Source organism: Lichenostomus cassidix, chromosome 24, assembly GCF_008360975.1.
Source record: "Lichenostomus cassidix isolate B80296 chromosome 24, HeHo_3.0, whole genome shotgun sequence".
Taxonomy (NCBI): domain Eukaryota; kingdom Metazoa; phylum Chordata; class Aves; order Passeriformes; family Meliphagidae; genus Lichenostomus; species Lichenostomus cassidix.
This window is the reverse complement of record NC_139504.1, coordinates 3,884,568-3,907,135: the sequence shown is the minus strand read 5'-3', so window position 1 is coordinate 3,907,135 and position 22,568 is coordinate 3,884,568. Positions and strand designations below refer to the sequence as shown.

Sequence of the window (22,568 nt, the reverse complement as noted above, 5' to 3'; positions counted from 1 at the left end):
CTGTGCTCCACTTCAATCCCCTTTTTGGGGCCACAAAATTGGGATTGAATCCTGCAGAGATCAGAAATCTGAAATTAAGCTGAAACCCACAGCTTCATTTATTGCACCACCACCTCTGGGGCTGCAAAGCAACTCCAAACATGATGCCGGGAAGGAATCATGAGCTTGATTTTGAAGAAAAACACCGTGTTTGTTTGGTTTTTGTGCTTCTGCATTTTAGACCTCACCCAAATCTCCTGACCAAATATCCTATACGAGTTTGGCTGCTGTGGGCCAAATCTGTGGGTGGCATAAATTGGCATCACTCCTGTGCCATTGGATCATCAGTGAAGACCTTGTCCTGGCTCTTCCCAGAGCGTGTTTTGGGAATTTAAGGAGCTTGGAGAGGCATTTTGAAGGTCTGGTTGTTTTGCGTTCAAATTTTCAATTTCATCCCGGGAGTTTTTGGGGGTGAAATTTGACTTTTCCTCCCCGGCAGGGCAGGTTTTTGCCATTACACTGCCATCTAGTGCTGCGAGCTCGCAAGGGAAAAGCGCCCAGACTTGAGGGGCGACCAGCAGCGAGAAAAAGGAGGTCCAGAAATCAATTAAATCCCATTAAATAAACAGAATCACCAAGGGCACAGGCGGTGGTGGCTCTCAAACACTCATGGCAAGGTAACAAAACGCTTCCAATAGGAGCTCAGCCATTATCCAGCTCTTCTCCATGGTTTGGACATTCAAGTTTGGAATAAAAGTCTCCAAACCCAGCTGCTCACCTGGTCCAAGGTGTTATTGTTGCCACCAAGCAGGATGTTTTTTTATAAGAAGAGTCCTCCTGCAAGCCCCTAAAATCCTCTGGCCATGTCTCTTCCAGCTTTTCTGGATCTGCTCCTCAGCCCAACTCCCTCCTGCCCTCAGCTCAGTTGTATCACAACATCTGGGCCAAATTTATTCTCTTTGTAATGGATTTCAGTGGTTTCCACCATGGGCTTTTTGGAGTCCCTGTGCACAGCCATCACTGTGATCAGCATCCAGAAAGGATTCTCTAAGCCAGCACGTCACAGCGCTCGCAGAAAATCCTCCCCACGCTCAGGAGCGGCCAGCAAAATCCAACCTTCCCATCCAAACCCGGCACAGAGTGACCTTTCCGAGTCAAAAACCCCTCCAGCACTGAGCTTTTACTCATGCAGAGGATATTTGTCCTCAGTGGAATGCGTGTCAGAGGGCGTGAAAGTGAGAGTGTCTTGAGGTTAGCAATTGTTCAGCCTCGCCGCGGATGAATCATATGATAACACCACAGCTACATCCTGTAGGATCGTCGGCAGCCTCTATTTCTGGCACTGAGTCCCTGCTCTGCCTCGTGAGCAAATGGGGAGTTGTGCTCCACAGCAGAAAACCCAAATCTAACTCCTCCTCCTCCTGCAGGCACCAGGCGAAATCCCAAGTGTCTCACCGAGCCACCCTTGGGGGTGGATGGGGTTTGTAGGGTTGGGATTGGTGTCTCTGCTCTGGGGATGGGAGCAGAGGAACAATGTTTGCGTTTCCTTGGCCACAGCTGAACTCAGGGAATATCAGGGATATTCCTGGGGCGCTGCTGGGGAGGCAGTGGGTGCTGAGAAATGAGTAGATTTCTAGATTGCTAGATCGCTGAGAAATCAGTAGATCACTGCAGGTCAGATTTCTCTCTTCCTCTTTTCCTCCTGGATGACTACAAGCAAATAATTTCCCCTTTTCTCCCTCCTTTTTGTCCCTCCAGACCTGCAGTCCACATCCTGCGATCTCTCTGAGCTTCACCAGGAGGACATTTAGCTTCCCTTGCCAATCCAAACCCACAACGAGGAGCTTTAAGGTCTTCTCCACCCCAAACCACTCCAGGATTCCACCTGGGGGAAGCCAAACAGAGCAGCACAGCAAAGCAGATTTTGGGATGGCAGGGAAAACACCAAGGATCTGCACCTCCCCAGCACAAAATCCAGCTGGGATCCCAGTTTGGAATCCCAAGCACACATCTCTGCCCCCCAAACACCCTTTTGGGGTGCAGATCCAGCTGCTCCATGCATCCCTCCCTTGGGAAAGGTTTGCTGGAGGGACTTTTGGAACATCCACACGTAGGGCAGAGGTTTTTCCCAAGGTGATGGCAGGATTTTGGCCTCTGGTTCTGAAATATCAACAAATGGAGCTCATGTTCCAGCCAGAATCCCATGAGATTCGAGGGAACTCTGGTGGAAACACCCTGGGAAAAATCGGGATAATGATTCCACAATTCCACAATATTCTTACATGGAATAACACCAGGAAAAACCTTTAAATCTTGTTAAAACTCCATTCAGAACAAATGTTTTACCTCTCATTAGAAATGACTTTTTACTTTGACTAAATCACTACTATTAATAGTATTTCCTAATAGTATTTCCTTCTACATAGTTTTGACTATAGCTTTACTCTTATTTGTTCATATATTAAAGACAAATCCAATGTCGGCACAGAATCCTTTAAATCCACCCCAAGTGAATACATATTGCATTTTTTTAAGTGGTCAATATTCTGATGAAATGGCAAATTCTGTTCAAAAGCATTTTGTTATGAAGAAGAAAACCTTCCTTCAGAGAATCTGAAAGTTTGAAAATAGCTAAATTTGAAATATTTTGCAAGAATTTTCCTCTGTTTAACCCTAAACCCAACAGAATTCTCAAACACCACTAAATGATCACCACTACTATTTTTCCATCTCCACTGGAAACACTTTCAGAGTTTTAAGCAGTAGGAATTTCCAGGATATTCCCACTAATAAGAATGAGATTTTTAAAACAATCTAGGGAATCAGCCACACACCTTCCATTAAAACCAAAGCACCCTTGACTGCTTTACAACCTCACGAGATTAATTTGAAGGAATTCTATTTAAAATTAATGGAAAAGTGGGGCAATATTAGAGTGTGGGAGCTTTGCATTGCGGTGGGATTGGATGGGAATTTCCACACGTGCTGCACCCAAAAGGTGCTGCTCTGGATCCTGAACGGAATTCAAACGATTGAATTTTAATTGAAATTATTTCGTCCCGAGTCAAAACAAACAATGGAACAAAATCCAACCGAAACAAAAAATCGGTTTGAAGTCAACCAAGCAAATGAGGATGTCAGCAAGGGAAAGTAGAGACTCTTTATGAAGTCATGTTTTCTGTTTTGGCTTTGAATTCTGGGATCATTTGATCATTTGATCAATTCATTTGATCCCATTTTTCTACTTTCACATCCCAAATCTTAACATGAACTTGGCTCTGACACAACCCCAAAATCAGACCCAACCCCAAAATCCAACAGACACAACCCCAAAATCAGACACAACCCCAAAATCAGACACAACCCCAAAATCAGATGCAACCTCAAAATCAGACACAACCCCAAAATCAGATGCAACCCTAAAATCCGACAGACACAACCCCAAAATCAGACCCAACCCCAAAATATGACACAACCCCAAAATCAGACCCAACCCCAAAATCCAACACCCCCCAGCCAGGCTGAGCACTCCTTGCTCCGAAGCTAGGAAAAAAAAAAAAAATCCTGTCAAATTCAAAAAATATCTCCAGCGCTGCCTCCTCCTCATTTCCTGACTGCAGGCAGAGCGGAAATAGCTACATTTCCTGAGCAGGGCTGTTCTCCAGGGAATGGCAGCCTGTCTGTCTGTCTGTCTGTCTGCAGCAGGGGCTGCACGCTGCGCTCGGGAGAATCCCTGCATTTCCAGAGGGTGATGGGATAACAGCACTGGGGTGGGGAGGAAATAGGGAAAAGGGGAGATGAGTGTAAAAATAGAGGGGGAAATAGGGAAAAGAGAGGGAGGCAGAGGAGAGTTAACAGCAGGTCTGAGCGCAGGGAAATCAGATGGAACTCCATAATCCCCCATATTTTGTCTGTATTCTATCTATCCTTAGTCTATATTCCAGATAAAGGGAATTTAATTGGCCCTGGTTCCTGGAAAGCTGTGGTTATATATCCTGAGCCTCCATTCTGCATCTAGGGAATTTATTTGCCCCCAATTCCTTTGAAAGGGCTGTTCACACATTCTTTTTCTATGTTTTGTATGTCAGGAATCCTTTTGGTCCCAATTCCTTTGAAAGGTTGGTTCATATACCCTTATTTTATACCTTTAGTTTATATTCTGTATATAGGGGATATATTTGGTCCCAATTTCTCTGAATGAGGTGTTCAAAATCTTATTCTACATCCTTATTCCATATTTTGTATATAGGGAATCCATTTGGTCCCAATTCCTTTGAGGGGGTTTTTGTATATCCTTATTTTATATCCTTATTCCATATTCTGTATTTAGGGAATCCATTTGGTCCCAATTTCTCTGAATATCCTATCCTAATATTTCTATAAAATATCCTTATTTTATATCCTTAGACTATATTCTTTACATAGATTCTTTATACTATATTCTTTAATATAAGAATATTATATATATATAATATTATATTCTTTAATATATTAGATTCTTTACATATATTCTTTACATTTGGTCCCAGTCTCACTGAATGGGATGTTTATATATCCTTATTCTATATCCTTATTCTATATTCTATATTTAGGGAATCCATTTGGTCCCAACCCCTTTGAAAGGAGGTGTTTTCCTGCAAACCTCAGTCCCATTCAACCAAAAAAAAAAAAAAACAACCCCAAAAAACCAATTTATAAAGCCAACATAAAGGCTTGGTTGCAGCAGGGTGGGGAAGGATTGAACACCCCGAGGGAAGATGGATGAACCCAGAGAATTCCTGAGGAACTGCAAAGAGGTGCAGCAATGCACAATCCAATCAAACCCCCAGGGAATGCCTGATCTTCCCTTCCCTCACTGGAAACCCATTTTTCCTTAGCTCCTCGTGGCCAGGGAAGTCTCTGATTATCCAGGAAGTGTCCAAAAGAGTCCCAACACCTTCCAGGGAGTCATCCTGCATTGCTCTGCCCAGCAGAGGAGCTAAACTGTGGTTTTGGGTTTTTTTTCCCCCAAATTATTGTTGCAATGTTGAAAAGAGGCTGAGAGGGTGAACTTTATTCACCTTTCACATGTCATCTCCTCAAAGTTGGGTTTCCACTCTCAACTCATCGTTTTGGTGCTTTAAAATCCTAAATAAAGAGATTTAGGCAACTGGGGGTGAATCAACCAACCCCAAAGCGGAGGGAAGGACAGACACTACCAGAGTCTCCACACTGGATTTTAACTGATTTTAAATTATCTTAGTCAAGTGAAACCTAGTTCACAGAGACAGTTTGAGGGAAAAATAATAAAAAATTACAGACATAAGGGCCTAACTCCTATAATAATTAGGAAATTATCTCCAAAAATGGCCCTCAGTGACCTGAGGTCACCCACAGCTCTGCCTGGTAGGAATCTGGTTTGGACTTGACCTTCAGCATCCCCCAAAGAGGATGTGAGCTGAGAAAACTGAGCTGAAAACATCACCTCAGCCTGGCCAGGATCAAACCCAATCAATCTGCTGAGCTGCCCCATTTCTCACCCACAAAACATCTTTGCTTTGGTAATTATCAATCACCCTTATGCAGAAAGGTTCCTCCGATTTTTTTAAACTCCTCAATCCTTGGAGAGACAGATGAATTTTAATGATTTAGATTATTAACCTAAAGGTTGGCTCCAGACTGGGAGGAACAGAATAATTTGTTTAATCATTATTATTATTTATAATTATTTAACATAGGGGAGAAAAATATCACCTTAAATGTCATCATGATGCTTTTTTAATTGCCTCGGATGAAATTCAGAATAATCATTACTCTGTAAATGTATACAGATCTAATTTTAAATACCCTAAGATGCTGGATATTTCTCTGAAAAATGCAGAGGATGCATATTCATTACTGGGTAGGGAGTTGTAAAGACAGAAAAGAATTGATCAACCAGTTATTGAAAATTAATTCTTTTCCCAGTTTGCAGCTGGGCTGTTATTTGACACAAGGCAGAAAAAGAAGCTGAGACAGGTAATTTTTCTTGTTCTTTCATTCCTGAACTTGAGGATGTGGCCTTTAGGAGGAGAGATGTTTGATGGATGCCTAAAAAAGATGCTTTTAACTTGTAATATTTGTATTTTGGAATTATCTGCGCTCGGAATGGTCACCCTGAGGGATGCTCAGCACGTGGAAAACTTCAATTTGTGAGGAATATTGGAACCCAACCCCACTGAGGGTATAAAACCACAGGAAATACCTGAAATTTGGCAGTATTAAAGGAATTGTTGCTGTTTGGTTTAGTGTTTATTGGGGGTTTTGGGGGAGATGGAGATGAGATGGAGATGGGCAGCATAAAAAAAATTAAATTTTGGGATGGAAAGCTGTGGGCCAGGAGGTGTCCAAGGCTGGATCAGCCTGGGATAGGGCAAGGTGTGGATGGAGGAGATCTTTAGGGTTCTGTCAACCCAAACCACTGTGGGATCCCATGAAGGACAACCCTGTGTAGGGTCAGCATCCCAAAGGGGATGAACAGCACAGAAATGGGATTTGGGGCTCATGGGGATGATCCTGAGCTCTGCCCTACAAACACAGCCCATCCCATCCCATCCCATCCCATCCCATCCCATCCCATCCCATCCCATCCCATCCCATCCCATCCCATCCCATCCCATGAGTTGTACCCAATGGACTGCAATGGGAATTTCTCCCTCCCAGAGCCCACCCTGCTCATCCCTGCAGGCTGTGGGGTCTGGGATGGGGTTGGGAGCTCAGTTCCCCCCAGCACACCCCACAGCCCCATCCCAGGGCTGCCCAACTGTTTTCTGACAGCAAAACCTCTCAGCTCAACCCCAACAGAAAGGCAGAGACGAGACAAGCACCGCCCAGGCGATCCCACTGAAATCTCCTGGATTTCCAGCAGGTAACTCTGCATTTTCCCTGCTCACCCCTCACTTTCCACAGCCCTTTGTTTCGCAGAGCTGTCGGGGCACAGCCTCCCCCTTCCCCACCCCATCCCCGTGCCCCTCTCTCAGGACAGCCCCCGCCAGCGCCTGGGCTCGGGGAAACATTTGCATTTGCCTTGGCACAGGTACAGCATTCAGAATTCTTTCAGGCCAGGCCAATTAAAACAAGCTGAAAACTGCTGAGGGCAGCAGTTTCAGGCAGGATCTGCTTACATTCCCCCTCGGAGAAAAGCGGGGGGCCCACTTGCTGTAACTCTCTCCCTCTCTGCACAGCGTGGGTTTTGCTTTTTTTTTTTTTTCCCCTTTTTCTTTTTTTTTTTTTCCCTCCTCCTTTTTTTCTTTTTAAGGTGGAATAACTTGTGCCCTTCACACTAAGAGATGGATGGCAGGACTTGGGAATGTGGCTTCGTTTTTAAACCAGGCTGTAAAACCCAAACCGAGGCATGGGAATTAAATAAAATAAAATAAAATAGAAAAAAAGAAAACCAACAGGGGGAAAATCAAGAAAAAACCACCAACCCCAAAACTGGTAACTCTCCACAGATTTAACACACTTTACCTCCTTCACAAACCTTGCATGGTATTTTCTTAAAAAGGAATAAAGCCACATAATTAGCAATCAGTTGAAGCCTAAGGCTTTTCTGCCACCACAGAGACTATTCAATGCCTACTGGCTCTCCTAACACACTCCTATTACTCTTGGGCTTCATTTTGGACAGCCTCTTTCAAACCTCAGATGTGTTGTAAATGCAGACTGACAGGTTAAAAGATACCATTTTTATACCCCTGAGCAAATAAAAGGAAATAAAATTAAAAAGCCCATCCTACCAGAAAATAAAATTAACCATCCTGGTTTATTTTACAGTGATAATCCTCAAAGGTTGGAGGTTGGAGGGATGAGGAAGGATCCCAGGGATGGAAGGAGATGTGGTCCAAAGGATTCTGCACACACCCCTTTTATCCTGGAAAAAAGCTGGTTTTGGCAGTGCCCTTCCCACTCTTCCAACCCCCTGCATGCCAGGACTGCCCCAGAGAGAACACCTGCAAATGCCCCTGCATCAGTCTGGGGGGAAAATGGGCTAATCCAGCAGAACAAACCACAGCACAGGGATTTGCATTTGTTTTCATGGCTCTGAATGAGGCTGGGGCACTGCTGAATTGAGGGGAAATGTGGATTGCATGGCAAATTTGGGTCCGTTTGGGGTCAGTGTGGGTTTCAAGCAGTGATAGAAGACAGAGGGATCAGAATCCAAATTTCTTCCCACCTTGATGGAGCAGCACAGAGCTCACAGAGACACCAACAGCTGCCACCAGTACCTGAGCACCCAGAGCTGCCACAGCACAAAATCATAACCAGAAACCAAATCATAACCAAGAACTAAGTCATGACTAGAAACTAAATCATAACCAGCAACTAAATCATAACCAGGAACCAAATCATAACCAGAAACCAAATTAATAATCAGAAACCAAATTAATAATCAGAAACCAAATTAATAATCAGAAACCAAATCATAACCAGGAACTAAACCATAACCAGGAACCAAATCAATAATCAGGAACGAAATCATAACCAAGAACTAAATCCTAACCAGAAACCAAATCACAAGCAAGAACTAAATCACAACCAGGAACCAAATCACAACCAGGAACCAAATCACAACCAGGAACCAAATCACAACCAGGAACCAAATCACAACCAGGAACCAAATCACAACCAAGAACCAAATCACAACCAGGAACCAAATCACAACCAGGAACCAAATCACAACCAGGAACCAAATCATAACCAAGAACCATATCAAAACCAGGAACCAAATCAAAACCAACAACTAAATCATAACCAGAAACCAAATCATAACCAAGAACTAAATCATAACCCTGCCAGGTCATCCCTCACCTAATTGTCACCAAGATGTTAATGAGAGGCACAGGAGAACCAAACCAGGTGACAGCTGGAGTGAACAGAAAAGCCTGAAAACAGCAGAAATACCAGATTTCTTAGATCATCCCTGAAAGGAGACAATTCTCTTCTCTTTGCCTGCTCTAGGAACAAGCTGGCCCAAGGGAGCAGGAAAGTAGGACAGGAGGATTATTCTGGATCACAATCCTGCTGTTTCTCAAAGGCTGCCGAGTGCCCTCCTGGCTGACCTGGAGCAGCTCAGCTCACCTGCCAGCCAGGTGCCCCAGAGGGCATTTATTGATTCCAGCAGGGCACACAGAGCAGACACCATCAGTCCTGGAGCACACAGAACGTGCCAGGAGCATCCTGTGCTCTGCCCGTGCAGAGTGTGGGGTTATTGAGCTCTCAAAGGGGGAGCAGATCCCCAAATTTCAGTGTGTGACACTCACATGGACACTTTTCTGCTGGAGCTGATCACCTCCCCTTCCTGCCCTGCTCCACAGCCACACCCCTCCTCTCAAATAACAACTCCCCTCCCTCTCAACCAGAAGCAAAAATGTCTTTTATCTGTTAGAAATCCTTCCTGCTTTCTTTCCCTCACCAAGGAATCTCATTTAGTCTCCATCTGGGTTCACCTTTCCACAGAAAAAAGCAAACAACAAACAAAAGCAAACTGAAATATCCTCCATGCAGAGATCTCTCCAGGTGTAGGCAAGGATTGGACTGAGCAGGTGATGGTCAGTGGAAATCCAGGTAAAAAGGGAAAGAATATAAAGAAGATCTTTACAACAGAGCTATCTTGAGGTGGATCAAGGTCCCACCTACCTGGGACACTTTCTAGTGACATTTCCTAAGGGATGTCCCCATATTAGGATTCCCCCAATTGTGCCCTACTAAGCAGCTTTAAGTCCTGATCCACAAGAAGGGGAAAAAAAGAGAGAAAAAAATAAGAGAGGATCAGGAAACACTCACTTGGCCATGTCCTGAGCAATTCCCAAGGCGAGAGCGAGCCCAGGTTTCCTGCTGTCCCCTCAAAGATGTTATTTTCCACTCCCACCTTTCCCTCTGCACTTATCTCCCTCTCCTTGGCCTCCTGAGCCTGCCTGAGCCCAGCAGTGCCGATTAGATCCTGAGCAATGCAGCCTCTGCTCTCAGCCTGACTCCCCCAGACACGCTGGGGAGATAAAAGCAGCCAAACACTGTCCAGAGACAGCAGGGCAGAGCTGAGCTCCCAGCGGCTCCCTCTGCAGCTGGGGACACTCCAGCAGCTGGGCTGCTAGTCCTGCAGGCATAACCACTCCTTTCTGGTGGTTAAAGATAAATAAAGTGGGTCAAATATTCCCAAATATCCAGTGGAAATGCTTTTTCAGGCATCGGAGAGCTGCTGCTCAGGGGTGCAAAGGGACAGCAAAGGGACTTTTTGAACAGTCCCTGCTCTGCTGTCATTTCCCACACTGTTTGCCCCTCAGATGGTCCCATGGTGGCATCGATCAGGGCAAACAGCTCATCCCATCTGTGTCCCCAGAGCAGAGCTCTCCCATCCCTCTCTGGTTACACGATAAGAGCTGCAGTTGACACAGCAATATAAACATCATTACTGACACCACTCAGGGCCACGCTGGGCACAGCCACGGTGTCCAGGGGACACTCCAGAACCAGAGCTGTCACATTTATCTCAGCCTGCTCCAGAGCCATCAGGCAGAGCACACAAAGGGACCATTGAGTGCTGCCCAGGGCTAGAAACAAAGCAGATGCTTGGGGGAAGTTTGCAGAGTCCCTGGCACAGCAGGTTGGCAGAGAACTCTCCGAAATCAGGGCTCATCTCCTTGGCAGCTCCTGGAGCAGCCCTGTGCCAGGGCAGGGCTGGGATGAAGGGCAGTGAGGAGGACAAAGCTTGGCAGGGAGCAGGGATGCAGAACTAAACCGAAGCTCAGAGGCCACCAGAGCTTTTAAACACTTTCACCCAGTTTGGCTGGGAAGGTCTATTTGGCTTTTTTTTTGCCTCCACACTGTTTTGGCAAATGAAGGAGTGGAATGGGAAGGCAAAACCTCCCATCTGACCTGCTGGGAGTTTTTGTGGAACACCTGAGAGGTCAAGGTGCAGAGAGTGTGTTTGACAGGTGAGGTTTCAGAGGCTGAAGCTCTCCTAAAAGAGGATGCAATAAATCAGGTCTAAGACCACAGCCTGGTCCAAACAAAGTCACTTTTCTATCTGGAAAGCATAAGGGAAGATTCAAATGCTTTAAGTGAGGAAAAAAATAAAAAACAACAACTCCAAAACCATCCCAGTTTGAAATGAACTTCCTACTTATTTAAAGACCAACCCCAACTGCTTTTTTTGCTCCTCGCTGGTATTTCAGGAATGAGCTCAACCAAAGGCACCTGGTCTGGTTTTACAGACTGAGCCGCCTTTGGAAAGGAACCAGCTAGGATTTGGACACAAACAAGAGGCCCAGACACACAGGCTGCCCTGGCAGAGTGTACCAGCTGTCTGCTCAGCCTCAAACCTCTCATCATGTGTTTGGGGAGCTGTTAGGGGTGGCTGAGCTCGGTGGACTCAAACCCTGGCTGCGGGGAAACAGCAAACTGGGAGCAGGCAGGATGCAGGGATTGCAACAGCAGCACGAGCAGAGGGGAAATGCTGGAAGGCAGAGCAGCAGGAGGAAGTTTGGCAGGGCAGGATGGGCAAAGCACCTGCTGGGCTGGAGCAGGGAGGTGTGCAGTGGTCCCTGTGGCAGCCAGGATAAACCAGCAGGATAAACCAGGAGAAACCAGCAGGATAAACCAGGAGAAACCAGCAGGATAAACCAGTAGGATAAACCAGGAGAAACCAGCCCTGCCCTCTGCACCAGCCCAGCCAGCCATGGGCAGGATGGAGAGCACAGCACTGCCTCAGAGCGAAACCAATCCTGGAAAGAAATGGGTAAAAAGCTGCTACAGTGCTCTCCTTCAGCTCTGTGAATCCTCAGCCGTGCTCACAGAGAATCCAGCAGGATTTAGGAGCTGGCAGACTGCAATGCCTGCTCTGGGCATCTTTTCTGAGCACCTGGTGGTGTGCTCTGTTGAATCCCAGCATGGTTTGGGTTGGAAGGAACCTTAAATCCCATCCAGTTCCACCTTTCCCTATCCCAGGTTGCTCCAAGCCTCATCCAGCCTGACCTTGGACACTTCCAGGGATCCAGGAGCAGCCACAGCTTCTCTGGGCAACCTCACCTCTGACCAAAGAATGACTAAATCTCTCCTGTTTTGGCTTCAAACTAAACAACACCCAGTTCTGTGCTCAGCACCATCTCCAGTTCAGTCCACCCTGAGAGCTCTGTGTGTTTAACTTAGAGTTAAACACCATAACACAGGCAGGGTGAGCTCAGCCAGGCTCTGATCTCCACTCAGGGCCTCTTGCTGCTGCCACGAAGCAGGAAAATGCCAAACATGGCTCACACCAATCCCACCTCTCACTAATACGTTTTGTCAGCTCATCATCATCTTGAAAGCGACCTTAAAGTGCTGCGAGGCATCCTGGTTCCTAATTAGGCTCACTCACATTTCGTGGCTCAGTCAAGCCAACCTGGCTCATACTGCAGCTTCAAATGTGCACTTGAGATCAGTTTTTCCACTCAGGAGAAGATAAGCTCCACGGTTTCCTCCCCTCAGATAAGCTGGAGGAGGAAAGAGCATGAAGTCATGTCCCTGCCACCCCAAATCCGTGTGGCTCTGTGTCACATCTCCACGGCAGCTGCCAAAGCAGAGACCCAGCTGTGCTTCAGTGACATCCAAAGCCAGAAATTCAAGCGCAGGATACACCAAGGGGTGGAGAATAAAACAACCCAGGGATTTCTAAGCCATCAAGAAAAGGGGTTTGGGAAGCTACTGTTCATTGCCACTGTTATTTGTGTTTTCGGAGGTGTCACAGTGTTCTCGGCGCTTTGCAAACAACAAGGCAGAACTCACAGACCTTTCCAACCAACCACAAAACGCAAAAAGGCAGAAAATTCAAAACTGACTCACCCTGCCTGATTACAAAGCACTTTTTGAAACTTCTTTTCATCAGCCATTTGTTTCCTACATGAAAAAAAAATTGATCTAATTCCATTTATTGAATCATCCAAGCCTCGCAACTGTGTCATTCCTGATAAAGGGGAATTTCCACTGTGCCATTCTGATCACCCTTAAAACCATCTGAGCTCTCAGGGCTGTGATATCTGGCAGTGAATCCAGGGAGAAAGCACTGACCTGGTGCAGAGGTGACACAGAACTTGTGCTCCCTTGGAATGCAGCTTGAACCTTGGTAATCCTTCCTCTGCCATGGCATCTCCTTCTCATCCAGCTGCCAAAAGGAGATCTGAAATGAAAATAATTAACATCAATCACTCATGGCTTGTTTTGTTGGGTTTGTTGGGTTTGTTGTTTCCCCTGCTAAGCGTCCAAAACCATATCTTAACTAAACAAAAGAACAAAACGAAACGCTGGCTCTGAACAAATCTGGATGAGTACTTGTGGCAGGGATGTGTCCTGTGGAACCCAGGGAATTCAAGCACCTCAGATGGGTTCATTATTGTGGTGTTTAGAACCCAAAAATGCTCTCTGGACATGGCCTGAGGTTTGGGCACATCTCACCCACCTTTGGGGAGCTGCCTGAGGAGGCTGCAGGTCAGAGGTGTCCCCAAGGCCATCCCACGATGACACAAGAGGTTCCATGTCTCAGCATCAGCCTCAGAGCTTCAGGGAAGGCAAAGCAACTGCTCAGAGCCAGCCAGAGCCTTGAATCCATCTTTTCCCTGTACAACCCTCAAATCCAGCTTTTCCCCTGTTCTCCCCTCCAATCCAGCTTTTCCCTGTACAACCCTCAAATCCAGCTTTCCCTTGTGCTCCCCTGAAATCCAGCTTTTTCCCTGTTCTCCCCTCAAATCCAGCTTTTCCCTGTTCTACCCTCAAATCCAGCTTTTTCCCTGTTCTCCCCTCAAATCCAGCTTTTTCCCTGTTCTCCCCTCAAATCCAGCTTTTCCCAGTGCTCCCCCAGCTCCAGCTTTTCCCTGTTCTCCCCCATCCTGGCTGCTCCTTGCCTCCCACCCAGCCCCACAGCACCTGGGGAAGGTCTCAGCCTTCCCAAGCAGCCCCAGCTGAGGGGACAGAGGAGCTGCCACTGTCACACAGCTCAGCTTGGCTCCCCATCCTCCGGGAGACCCCAGGGATTCTCCGTGCCATGTGTGCCTCGAGGGCAAGACACCCCCTAAAACCCAAAACAGAGCTCTGCCTCGCCTCTCCAGCTCTAATTTAGCCGAAAAGGGATTAATTAATGACCACTGGACGAAGCCACAGCGATTCCCCGGCAGCTCTGGGGCGGAGGAGCTGTCAGTGTGGGGATGAGCACTGCAGGGCTGGGTTATCCCACCCGTTATCCTGGGGAAGAATCCCACAGCCGGCCAGGATCCCACAGCCCCGAGCTCTGGTGGAGCTGCTCCAGGGTTTGCCCGGTGCTGCTGGGGGCAGAGAGCTCCATCCTACCGTGCAGATGGAGCCTTTGGAGAGGCTGAATGACTTCCCAAACCTTTGATTCCTGATCTATTCACTTCAGGAGACACAAAAGTACAAAATCTCAGCATGGAGTGACTCCCTCGCTTGCTTTATTGGGGATTTTTTTTTCCTCCCCTCCCCATCCTTTGTCTTTTCTTCTCTCCCTGGACAGTTTTATACTTTTGGCCAGTGGCCAGAAAGTCTGTCCTGATTAGCCTGGGCTGGCTGTGAAACACCTGCAGCCCATTAGAGCAGGAGGAGGGAAAAAAAAATCCCTTGTCATAGGTGAAGTAATGACCACTTCTTCCTTTGTTTTAACTCACTAAAAGGACAGTCAGGAAAAAAACCAAAAAAAAAAACCAAAACATGGTTTTACCACCTCACCTGCCATTGACTGCTCTCACCTGCAGCCACTGGGTCATTTTTATCTGCTAATGACTCCAATAATTTGTTGTCACTTCACCCCGGTGAGATTTACAGGTGATTAAATACAATGTTCACTTGCTGCCTTTGAACAGTGCCCCCTGTACCTGATTTTATTTCTGTCTTTGTGAGGAGCTGCCCAGGCACTGACAGAAACTTCCCCCTGGGCAGATTCTGACTGGATTGGCTCCTGGAAAATCCCTGGATGTCCCAGCTGGTGCTGGATGGAGCCACTGCCAGCTCCAGCAGAGCCTCCAGGGTGACAAAGAGGGGACAGGATGAGTCCCATGGCCCCACAAGGGTGACCAGAGATGCAGAAGTGGCACTCAGGGTATCACTGGAGCTGTTGGCTCTGCACAGCACAAAGTTTTTTGGGATAAACACAGAAATTGCCATGATCTGAGTCCATGGGGACACTGAGGGGACAGGGAGAGACAATATTTGCACCCAACCTGCACAACTCCAGCTCAGCTCAAAGCCCAGCTCGTTGTACCTCTGCAGGACTCTCCAGCTGGGGATGAGCCCCATTTGGATCCCAAAATCCCCTTCAAAACTGGGTTTGTGCACCAGCACGGCCAGGACTCACCAGAGGGGCTTGGTGCCTGCTGAGGTGGGACACTAAAGAGATCAAAATATCCCTCAGATCCCTCCTGCTCAGCAGGGCCATGACCAAAACACACCTGGGCTGGAGGAAAGTGCACAGAGAGACCCCAAACACATCTGGGCTGAAGGAAAAGGCACAAAACCAGACCTGGGCTGAAGGAAAGGGCACAGGGAAACCTCAAATATATCTGGGCTGGAGGAAAGGGCACAGAGAGACCCCAAACACACCTGGGCTGAAGGAAAGGGCAGAGTCAGACCCTAAAATAGACCTGGGCTGAAGGAAAGAGCACAGTGAAACCTCAAAACCTACCTGGGCTGAAGGAAAGGGCAGAGTCAAACCCCACAACAGACCTGGGGCTGAAGGAAAGAGCACAGAGAGACCCCAAAACCCACCTGGGCTGAAGGAAAGGATCCCACTAGACCTCAAACAGACCTGGGCTGAAGGAAAGGCACAGAGATACCCCAAAACCCACCTGGGCTGAAGGAAAGGGCACAGTCACACCTCCTGGGCTGGGGACACCTCTCTGCCAACCCCCCTGTGTCCCAGAGGATGCAGGGGACAGCAGCTGAGGGACAGCTAGAGGTGTCAACAACTCATCCTGCTGCACATCTTGAGCTCTGACAACAAAGCAGAGCTCCAAGGCAGCTGCAGGAGTTGTGCTGCTGGAAACATCTCCAAGGACTGGGTGGCATTTCAATCCCAAAAAAGCCCATCCAGCCAAAATGGCAAAAACCCCAGAGTTCCTCCCAAAAATTGCTGGGTTTTAATCAAACCTCCTCGTGTAGCTGCAAGGCAGTGGAGACATTTACACCCCAGCAGATGAATTTTTTTAGTTCTGCATCCAGTGGAGTTCAGCCATCAAAAAAAAAAAAAAGGGAAAAGAAAAACTTGTGACCACAAGGGACTCTGTCAAATATTCCTGCTGCTGTCCTGGAGCGTGGAAAAGCGAGTCTGCTGCTGCACACAGGTCTGACTATTTGCATTTTTAATAATTCAAGAGTTTAATTAGTATCATGCCCTTAATCAGAGGCTGAAAATACAGCTGAAGTCATCAGAGCTTAATTAGTTTAAAAAAAAAAAAAAGAAAAAGATTCTGCAGTGAAAATGTCTCGACTAACACGGAGCTCTGAACTCAGCTTTGGGCTTCAGATGAGCTTTTACCTGTTGCTTCTGATTTTCTGTTCCAGCCTGCCTCAGAATAACTAAAAATCCCCAAACAAATCACTGAGCTGGAGTCAGAAAAAAAAAAAAAAAAAATCAGGTTGAAGATAATAAGTTAAACCAGGTGTATCCCACAAGCTGCATGTGAAATTCCCCTTTATGGGAAATAAAACTGGGTTTAGAACATTCATAAGTGTCTCTGGATCTTGAGGAACACAACCCTGAGGGAAATCACTGCATGCCCACAAAAATCCCCATTCAGCAGTGAGACTGGGAGCTCAAACTGGTCCCAGTTGGTCACAGGAGGGGAATAATCCCAGTTTGGGCTGAGCACAGGCAGAGGCTCCCTGGGCAGGTGGCTGGTGTTGTTCAGGACATCCTGGATGGACTTTCCCTGACAATAAATGCCTCAAAGCAGGGATTCAGCACCACCCAAGGCCGTGCAGGCTAAATACATAACCAGCTTCGAAAATGGATTAGTGAAACTCATGGAAATCAGGCCAACCCCGGCCAATTAAATATGCTAATCCGGATGCAACTTCCAGTTCAGGAAGTCAGGCAGCCTAATGCCCTTCCACCTCTGATTTACTTGCAAAAAAGGAAGCCAGAAAATTTCTCACCATGCCAAAAGTGTCCCTCGGCTCTGAGCATTAGTGAGAATCACAGTAAATCCTTTTTTTTTTTTCTTTTTGGCACGGGGAGTGAGATACTTTTTCCTCCAGTAATGATATTCCAACCTGCTATTTCTTTCCCTCTGCAGCTCCTGGACCTCTGGGTAACCTCCCTGTCCCCTCAGGAATATCCCAAATAAATGATTGAAACCTGCTGGAAGGTGATAGCAATCACAGATAGCACCAAATTCCATTGAGCATGGAATTAGGAATCCAATCACTTATGGACATAGGAAAGGTCTGGCTGGCTCAGACAGAAAAAAAAAAAAAATTCTTTGGGAGAGGAAGAGGCTGGAAACTCGAGATGCAAAAATGGAAGTTGGTTTGTCCACAAGGGAAGTTTCCTGTAGCCCCAGGGCAGGTAATGTTTGATTTATTCCTGACACTCCCGTGGGCATTTTTATATATATATATAAACATTAAATGGGTTTATATATATAAAAAAATATAAAATGAGTTTATATATTAGTAAATATAAAATGGGTTTATATATAAATAAATATAAAATAGGTTTATATATATATATATAAAAACATATATATTTTATTTTATATATATATTTTATATATATATATTTTTATAAATATATATATAAAAAAATAGAAAATGGGGGGTTTTATATATATATAAATAGAAAATAAATACATTTTACTCTGTGTCTTCATCCCCCCTGAGCCCTGCTCAACTCCTGGGCCAAGGAGCAGCTCAGGGCAGGGATGATGTCTCCCCTCTCCCCTCACCTGCCGCAGGAATTCCCCCTCTGCCTCTCCTCAAGGTGTTCAGGGGCTCTGCTGAGGAGCAGAGGACAAGATGACAAACGAGCCAGCGCAGAGCAAAGGAATGTGAGTGAGTCTCAGCTATTTTTAATTAAGAAGCGATGACAGCTGACTAAATTCCCTGCCACTGCAGCTGAAGGCTCCCTGACCCAGACGCGATCGCCACCCTCGCCAGGCCGATGGATCTCAGTCCCGCCGCTGCTGCTATTATTGGCCCTGCTGTCTGGACAGACCCTGGGCTGGAGCAGCATGCAAATCCTGGGAGGAATTTAGGGATGCTGCTGAGCAGGAGGAGGTGGCAGGTGAGGGGAGGACAGTGAAGGTCACAGTGCTGGAAGTGCCAGCGTTTGTCTCCAGTAAATGGCCCCAAGATTTGGATAAATTTCACTACCATTTTCATTTTGGGGTTGGTTAAAGCAGTGATAGATTGAGCAAGGAGAGGCAGAGAGGCAGAAAGAGCAATTCTTGCTATAAGGAGTGAGGCAGGATGGTGCCTTGGGCAGCACAGCTCACAGAGAGGTTTCACTGAGAAAGATTTCCTTCCCCACCAGAGCGCCCTGGGTTTGGAAGGGTGGGGATTCACCTGCTTCACAGAAGGAAAGTGAATATATATTTATCCTCAGCAGAGAGGGGAGCACAGTCCAGGTGTCCAGCTGCCACTGGCACATGGAAGTGGCTGTTGGGACACCAGACAGCCCTGGAAAGGTGTGATCAGCAAGACACCAACCTCCAAGAGAGAATATCCAACTCCCTTTTGTTCTCAGGCTTTGCACAGCCCCAAATCGAGCAGCTGATCTCTTCACCTTGCCTTAAAGCTGATCTCTTTAACGTGTTGGTTTTACCCGCAGAGATAAAGCCAAGGTTCCCTTCCACCCTTTCCAGAGGAGCACGGGGGAGAGGGACAGAGCGGCAAAGTCACCCAGATCACGTACCCACTTGGCATGAGCGAGACAAACACATTAAGGGACATCGTCAGGAACTTTCCAGCCTGGCTGCAGGCTGGGAGGGGGCAGAGCTGCTCGGTGCTGTTGCTAAGATCCCCCCAGCCCTGCTCTCCCAGCCCAACGCACTGCTTTCTCCTCCCATTGGCTCTGCAGTCACATCGAACCATCGTGACAGGTTTTCCTCCTCCTCCTCCTCACCCTGCCTATGGCCTGTTAGCAGGGGAGAGCAGCCAGACACGGAATCAATAGCTGCTGAGGGAATGGAGCTGTGCAGAGCTGCATTTGCATTCCAGCCCTGTCTCCCTGTGTCTCTGCATTCCCGGCGGCGGGAATGAGCCAAGCCCACGGAGATGAGGATGGATGGATGGATGGATGGATGGATGGATGGATGGATGGATGGATGGCAGGGTTGGACATCCAGGAGCATCAGCAGCCTGCCTGGGCACTCATCAGGGCTAAATCCTTCCCAGCAGCCTGGCTGAACTGGTGTCCCCTGGCTGAACTGGTGGGCTGGGTTTCACTGGGAATAAGGAAAGCGCCGCAGCACGCAGAGCTCTGGGAGTGATGGTTCCTAAAACCTCCAGAATTTCCCCATCTGGAAGCCTTGAGGAGCAGGCAGAGAGGGTGGGGACACACCTCAAATGGCTGGGGACAGGCAGAGCTGCTTGGGCACGGCCAGGCTGCAGGAATTTGGGAACAGGGGTTTGTTCCTTCCCCTGGAGAAATCCTAAAAGTGGGCAGTGAAGCACAGCAGCACTGGGACAAGTCAGCAGTGCTGAGAGCAGTTCAGGGTTTGGGAACAGGCACAGGGAAAGGACAGAAAACAGGCTGGAATTGCCACTGGGCATCAATGAAACATCAACACCAAACACCCAAAATTGACTTTGGAACAAAGTGGGAAAGGAACTCAGTCAGCAGTGATGGAGACCTGGGGCACCAGGAGAGGGTGAGTGACTCCTCACTGCCCAGGGCTGCAGGGCTGGCAGGGGCAGTTGGGACACCAGTGAAAGAGCAGCCCTGTGGCTGTTTTCCCTCCCCACACAGGTGAGTCAGCATCCGGACTGAGGGAGAAAAACTGGAGTTTCTTTTTCTGTCCAGGACAGCAAGAGGTCAATGAACCCAGCAGAGCCATCCAGTGTCCCCCAAACACCACATCTTCCCAGCCTGGACATTCCCCTTGCTCTCTGTCCTTTACATTACACACCTAGGCAGAGTTCTAACCCAAACAGTTGTAAAATAATCCAAATTATTGATCGAGATAGGAAGATTTCCTCCGGAAATTTCCACTGCTAAATCTATTTATTTGTTTCAGGGGTGGGGGTGGCTGGACACAAAACACCAGGTCAGTTTAAAATTTTTTTTTTAAAAAGCGTCTGACCTGAATAAATCAATTTTTGTGAAATCCAAGGGGATGGTTTCTTTAATATGAGATGGAACTCGGAGTTGAAAGGAGGAGAGAGAAGAAAAGAGCACGCATAAAAATCAGGTTCAAATCCCTGCTTGGCCTCACTCAGCAAAGAACCCTGAATTGGGTCCACAGTTACTTAAACAGCTTCAAATATTTTGGGATCTCTCTCCAGTTCCTGTGATCTACATTTCATCCTCAGGCAGAGCAGCAAGAATGTTCTGAGCTCCCAAAAACGGCCCTGACCTTGGACAGACACATTAAACCCAACTTCAAAACAAATCTCTCTTTTGGAGCTTGGGAAACATCGAGATGTCTGTGTTTGGATTCCTCCCAGTTGTTCAAACTGGTGCAGAGCTGAGAAGAATCCATGGGCTGAAGGAACTGATTTTTCTGGACACTGATTTTTCTGGACACTGATTTTTTTCTGTCTCTGCACCGTCTGAGTCTTTCCCTGTTGCCTTTAAGAGCAGCATGAAATTAAGAAAAATCCAAAAATGATAAAAACGAACTCAGATTAGAACTTCTGCCGTGAGTTAAACCTGTTGCAGAGCCTCTGAATGAAGCTTTTTTGATCAATAAAAGCTTTTTAAATAAAATGAAAGCTCTCACTGGGTAATTAGAGAATGGAAAAGATTCCAGCCCTGGCAGCTTGGCCTCAAACTTTTCTCCTTCCTATTTCCTAGACCCCCAACATTTGCCTGCACACAACAGATTTGCTGCAGTTGGAAAAAATAATTAGATTCTTACCAGGAACATGGAAATATCCACCAGAAGTCAGAGCTGGCATGGAGCACCTGGAGTAACAGCAAGAAGAAAAATATGAATATAAGGAAGAAAATGATGGATATTGACAATATTTATCCCATATGATGGACACCTGACAGGAAACCCCAAACCCAGCAGAGGGGAAAATTGTGTCCATAGTTCTGTTTCCCTTATCAGCATGGATCTGCCTCTGGCCCAGCATTCCAGGATTCCAGGATAATTCCAGAATTCCAGCATTCCAGGGTTCCATTCCCTACCTGCCTGGCACAACTGATGGAGAACAAGGAGCCAAGAAACCTGAGAACCACTCCTGGGCTGACAGAACCGTTCCCAAACTCCATTCAGCTTTCAGACTTCCCAGTTTTAACGAGAAAATTCCCAATTTATTCCTTTTCAGATCCGCCTTGCCTCAAAAAAATCTTGTCTTGGCTTTTTCGTTACCAGGAATTGTTTTCCATGTGGATTTTGGAATCTTTTCCAGGAAAGAATCAGTTGTATAACTGCCCCTGAAGGGATCTGATCGCTGCCTATCTGCTCCTGGTTTGCTTCCCAGCCCCATTCCATCGCTACAATTCCTCAGAAAATTGGGATCCTGCAGAAAGCCAAACCACAGGAATATTTCTCATAGCTGCTCCGTTCCTCCCATGCCAAAAGCTCTCCGAATTTTCAGTTTCATCCTGGAATAGTTCTGGCCAAGGTAACTCGGTGTTACAAGCCCCAGAGTGCTAAGGATTGTCCCAGCCCATAAAAACAGCAGAAAAAAGGCAACCAAACCCCTAATTCCTGATCCAGAGCCACTTGCTCCATCCCAGTGGACAAAATCATTTCCTAGGATGACTAAAAACGTGGGGATCTTCTGTGAAATGGAGTGGGATGGGAATTTGGGAGGTGAAACGACCAGCCCGGCATGGGAAACTGTAAAAGTGGATAGAAAATCCCAACTTCCCGAGCTCTGGTCCCATAAACAGCTTCACAAGTTGTTTCCCTGCGTTTTGGGGTCAGACACATGTCTGTGCAATATTCCCATTTTCCCTTGCTCCTATATATCCATATATGAGCAAAATATAAACCCCAGGGGTATAAATATCCATGGGTATATCAAAGGTATTAAAATTAGAAAGGACTTTGATGTTGGACTTGAAAAAAAAAACGCTGCTGACACCACGCAGAGCTGTGGGAACGAGCTGCCTGCTCAGAAATCCATGGATTTGGAGGACAAGGTGGTTCTTCCCACCCGTCACCTGCTCAGGGAAATGAACTTCCCATAATTGAGCTTTGACCCCTTTTTTCCTGAGTTTTTGCCACCCCATAAAATTGTTCCAATATCGCCCCAGCGCCCTGGGATAATTAGAATTTTGGTAATTGGAGGCAAATCTAAATTAGCCAGGCTGGATACTTTTGCTACCAAACCAATTCTCTCACCAACCACTCTGAAAGCCAAATAAATAAAAAGGAATAAGCAAATTAACGAGGCTCTGCACTCACTTGTTTGGG

The 22,568-nt window shown here is 46.8% G+C and overlaps 1 protein-coding gene across 4 annotated transcripts in view; it reads right to left on the bottom strand.

Annotated features, from left to right (window-relative positions):
• The window catches only part of LOC146427502 (uncharacterized), a 91,585-nt gene that overhangs the window by 62,524 nt on the left and 6,493 nt on the right, over positions 1-22,568 (bottom strand). For all 4 annotated transcript variants that reach the window (XR_014856379.1, XM_085081739.1, XM_085081738.1 and 1 more), the window contains exons 3-4: positions 21,057-21,103; positions 13,042-13,150 (exon numbers count right to left, since the gene is read on the bottom strand). Coding sequence is in view for 3 of the 4 variants with exons in the window: in XM_085081739.1 (XP_084937865.1) it covers positions 13,042-13,150; positions 21,057-21,065 (118 nt within the window). In the remaining variant the exon portion in view is untranslated. The remainder of the gene's footprint in view (positions 1-13,041; positions 13,151-21,056; positions 21,104-22,568) is intronic.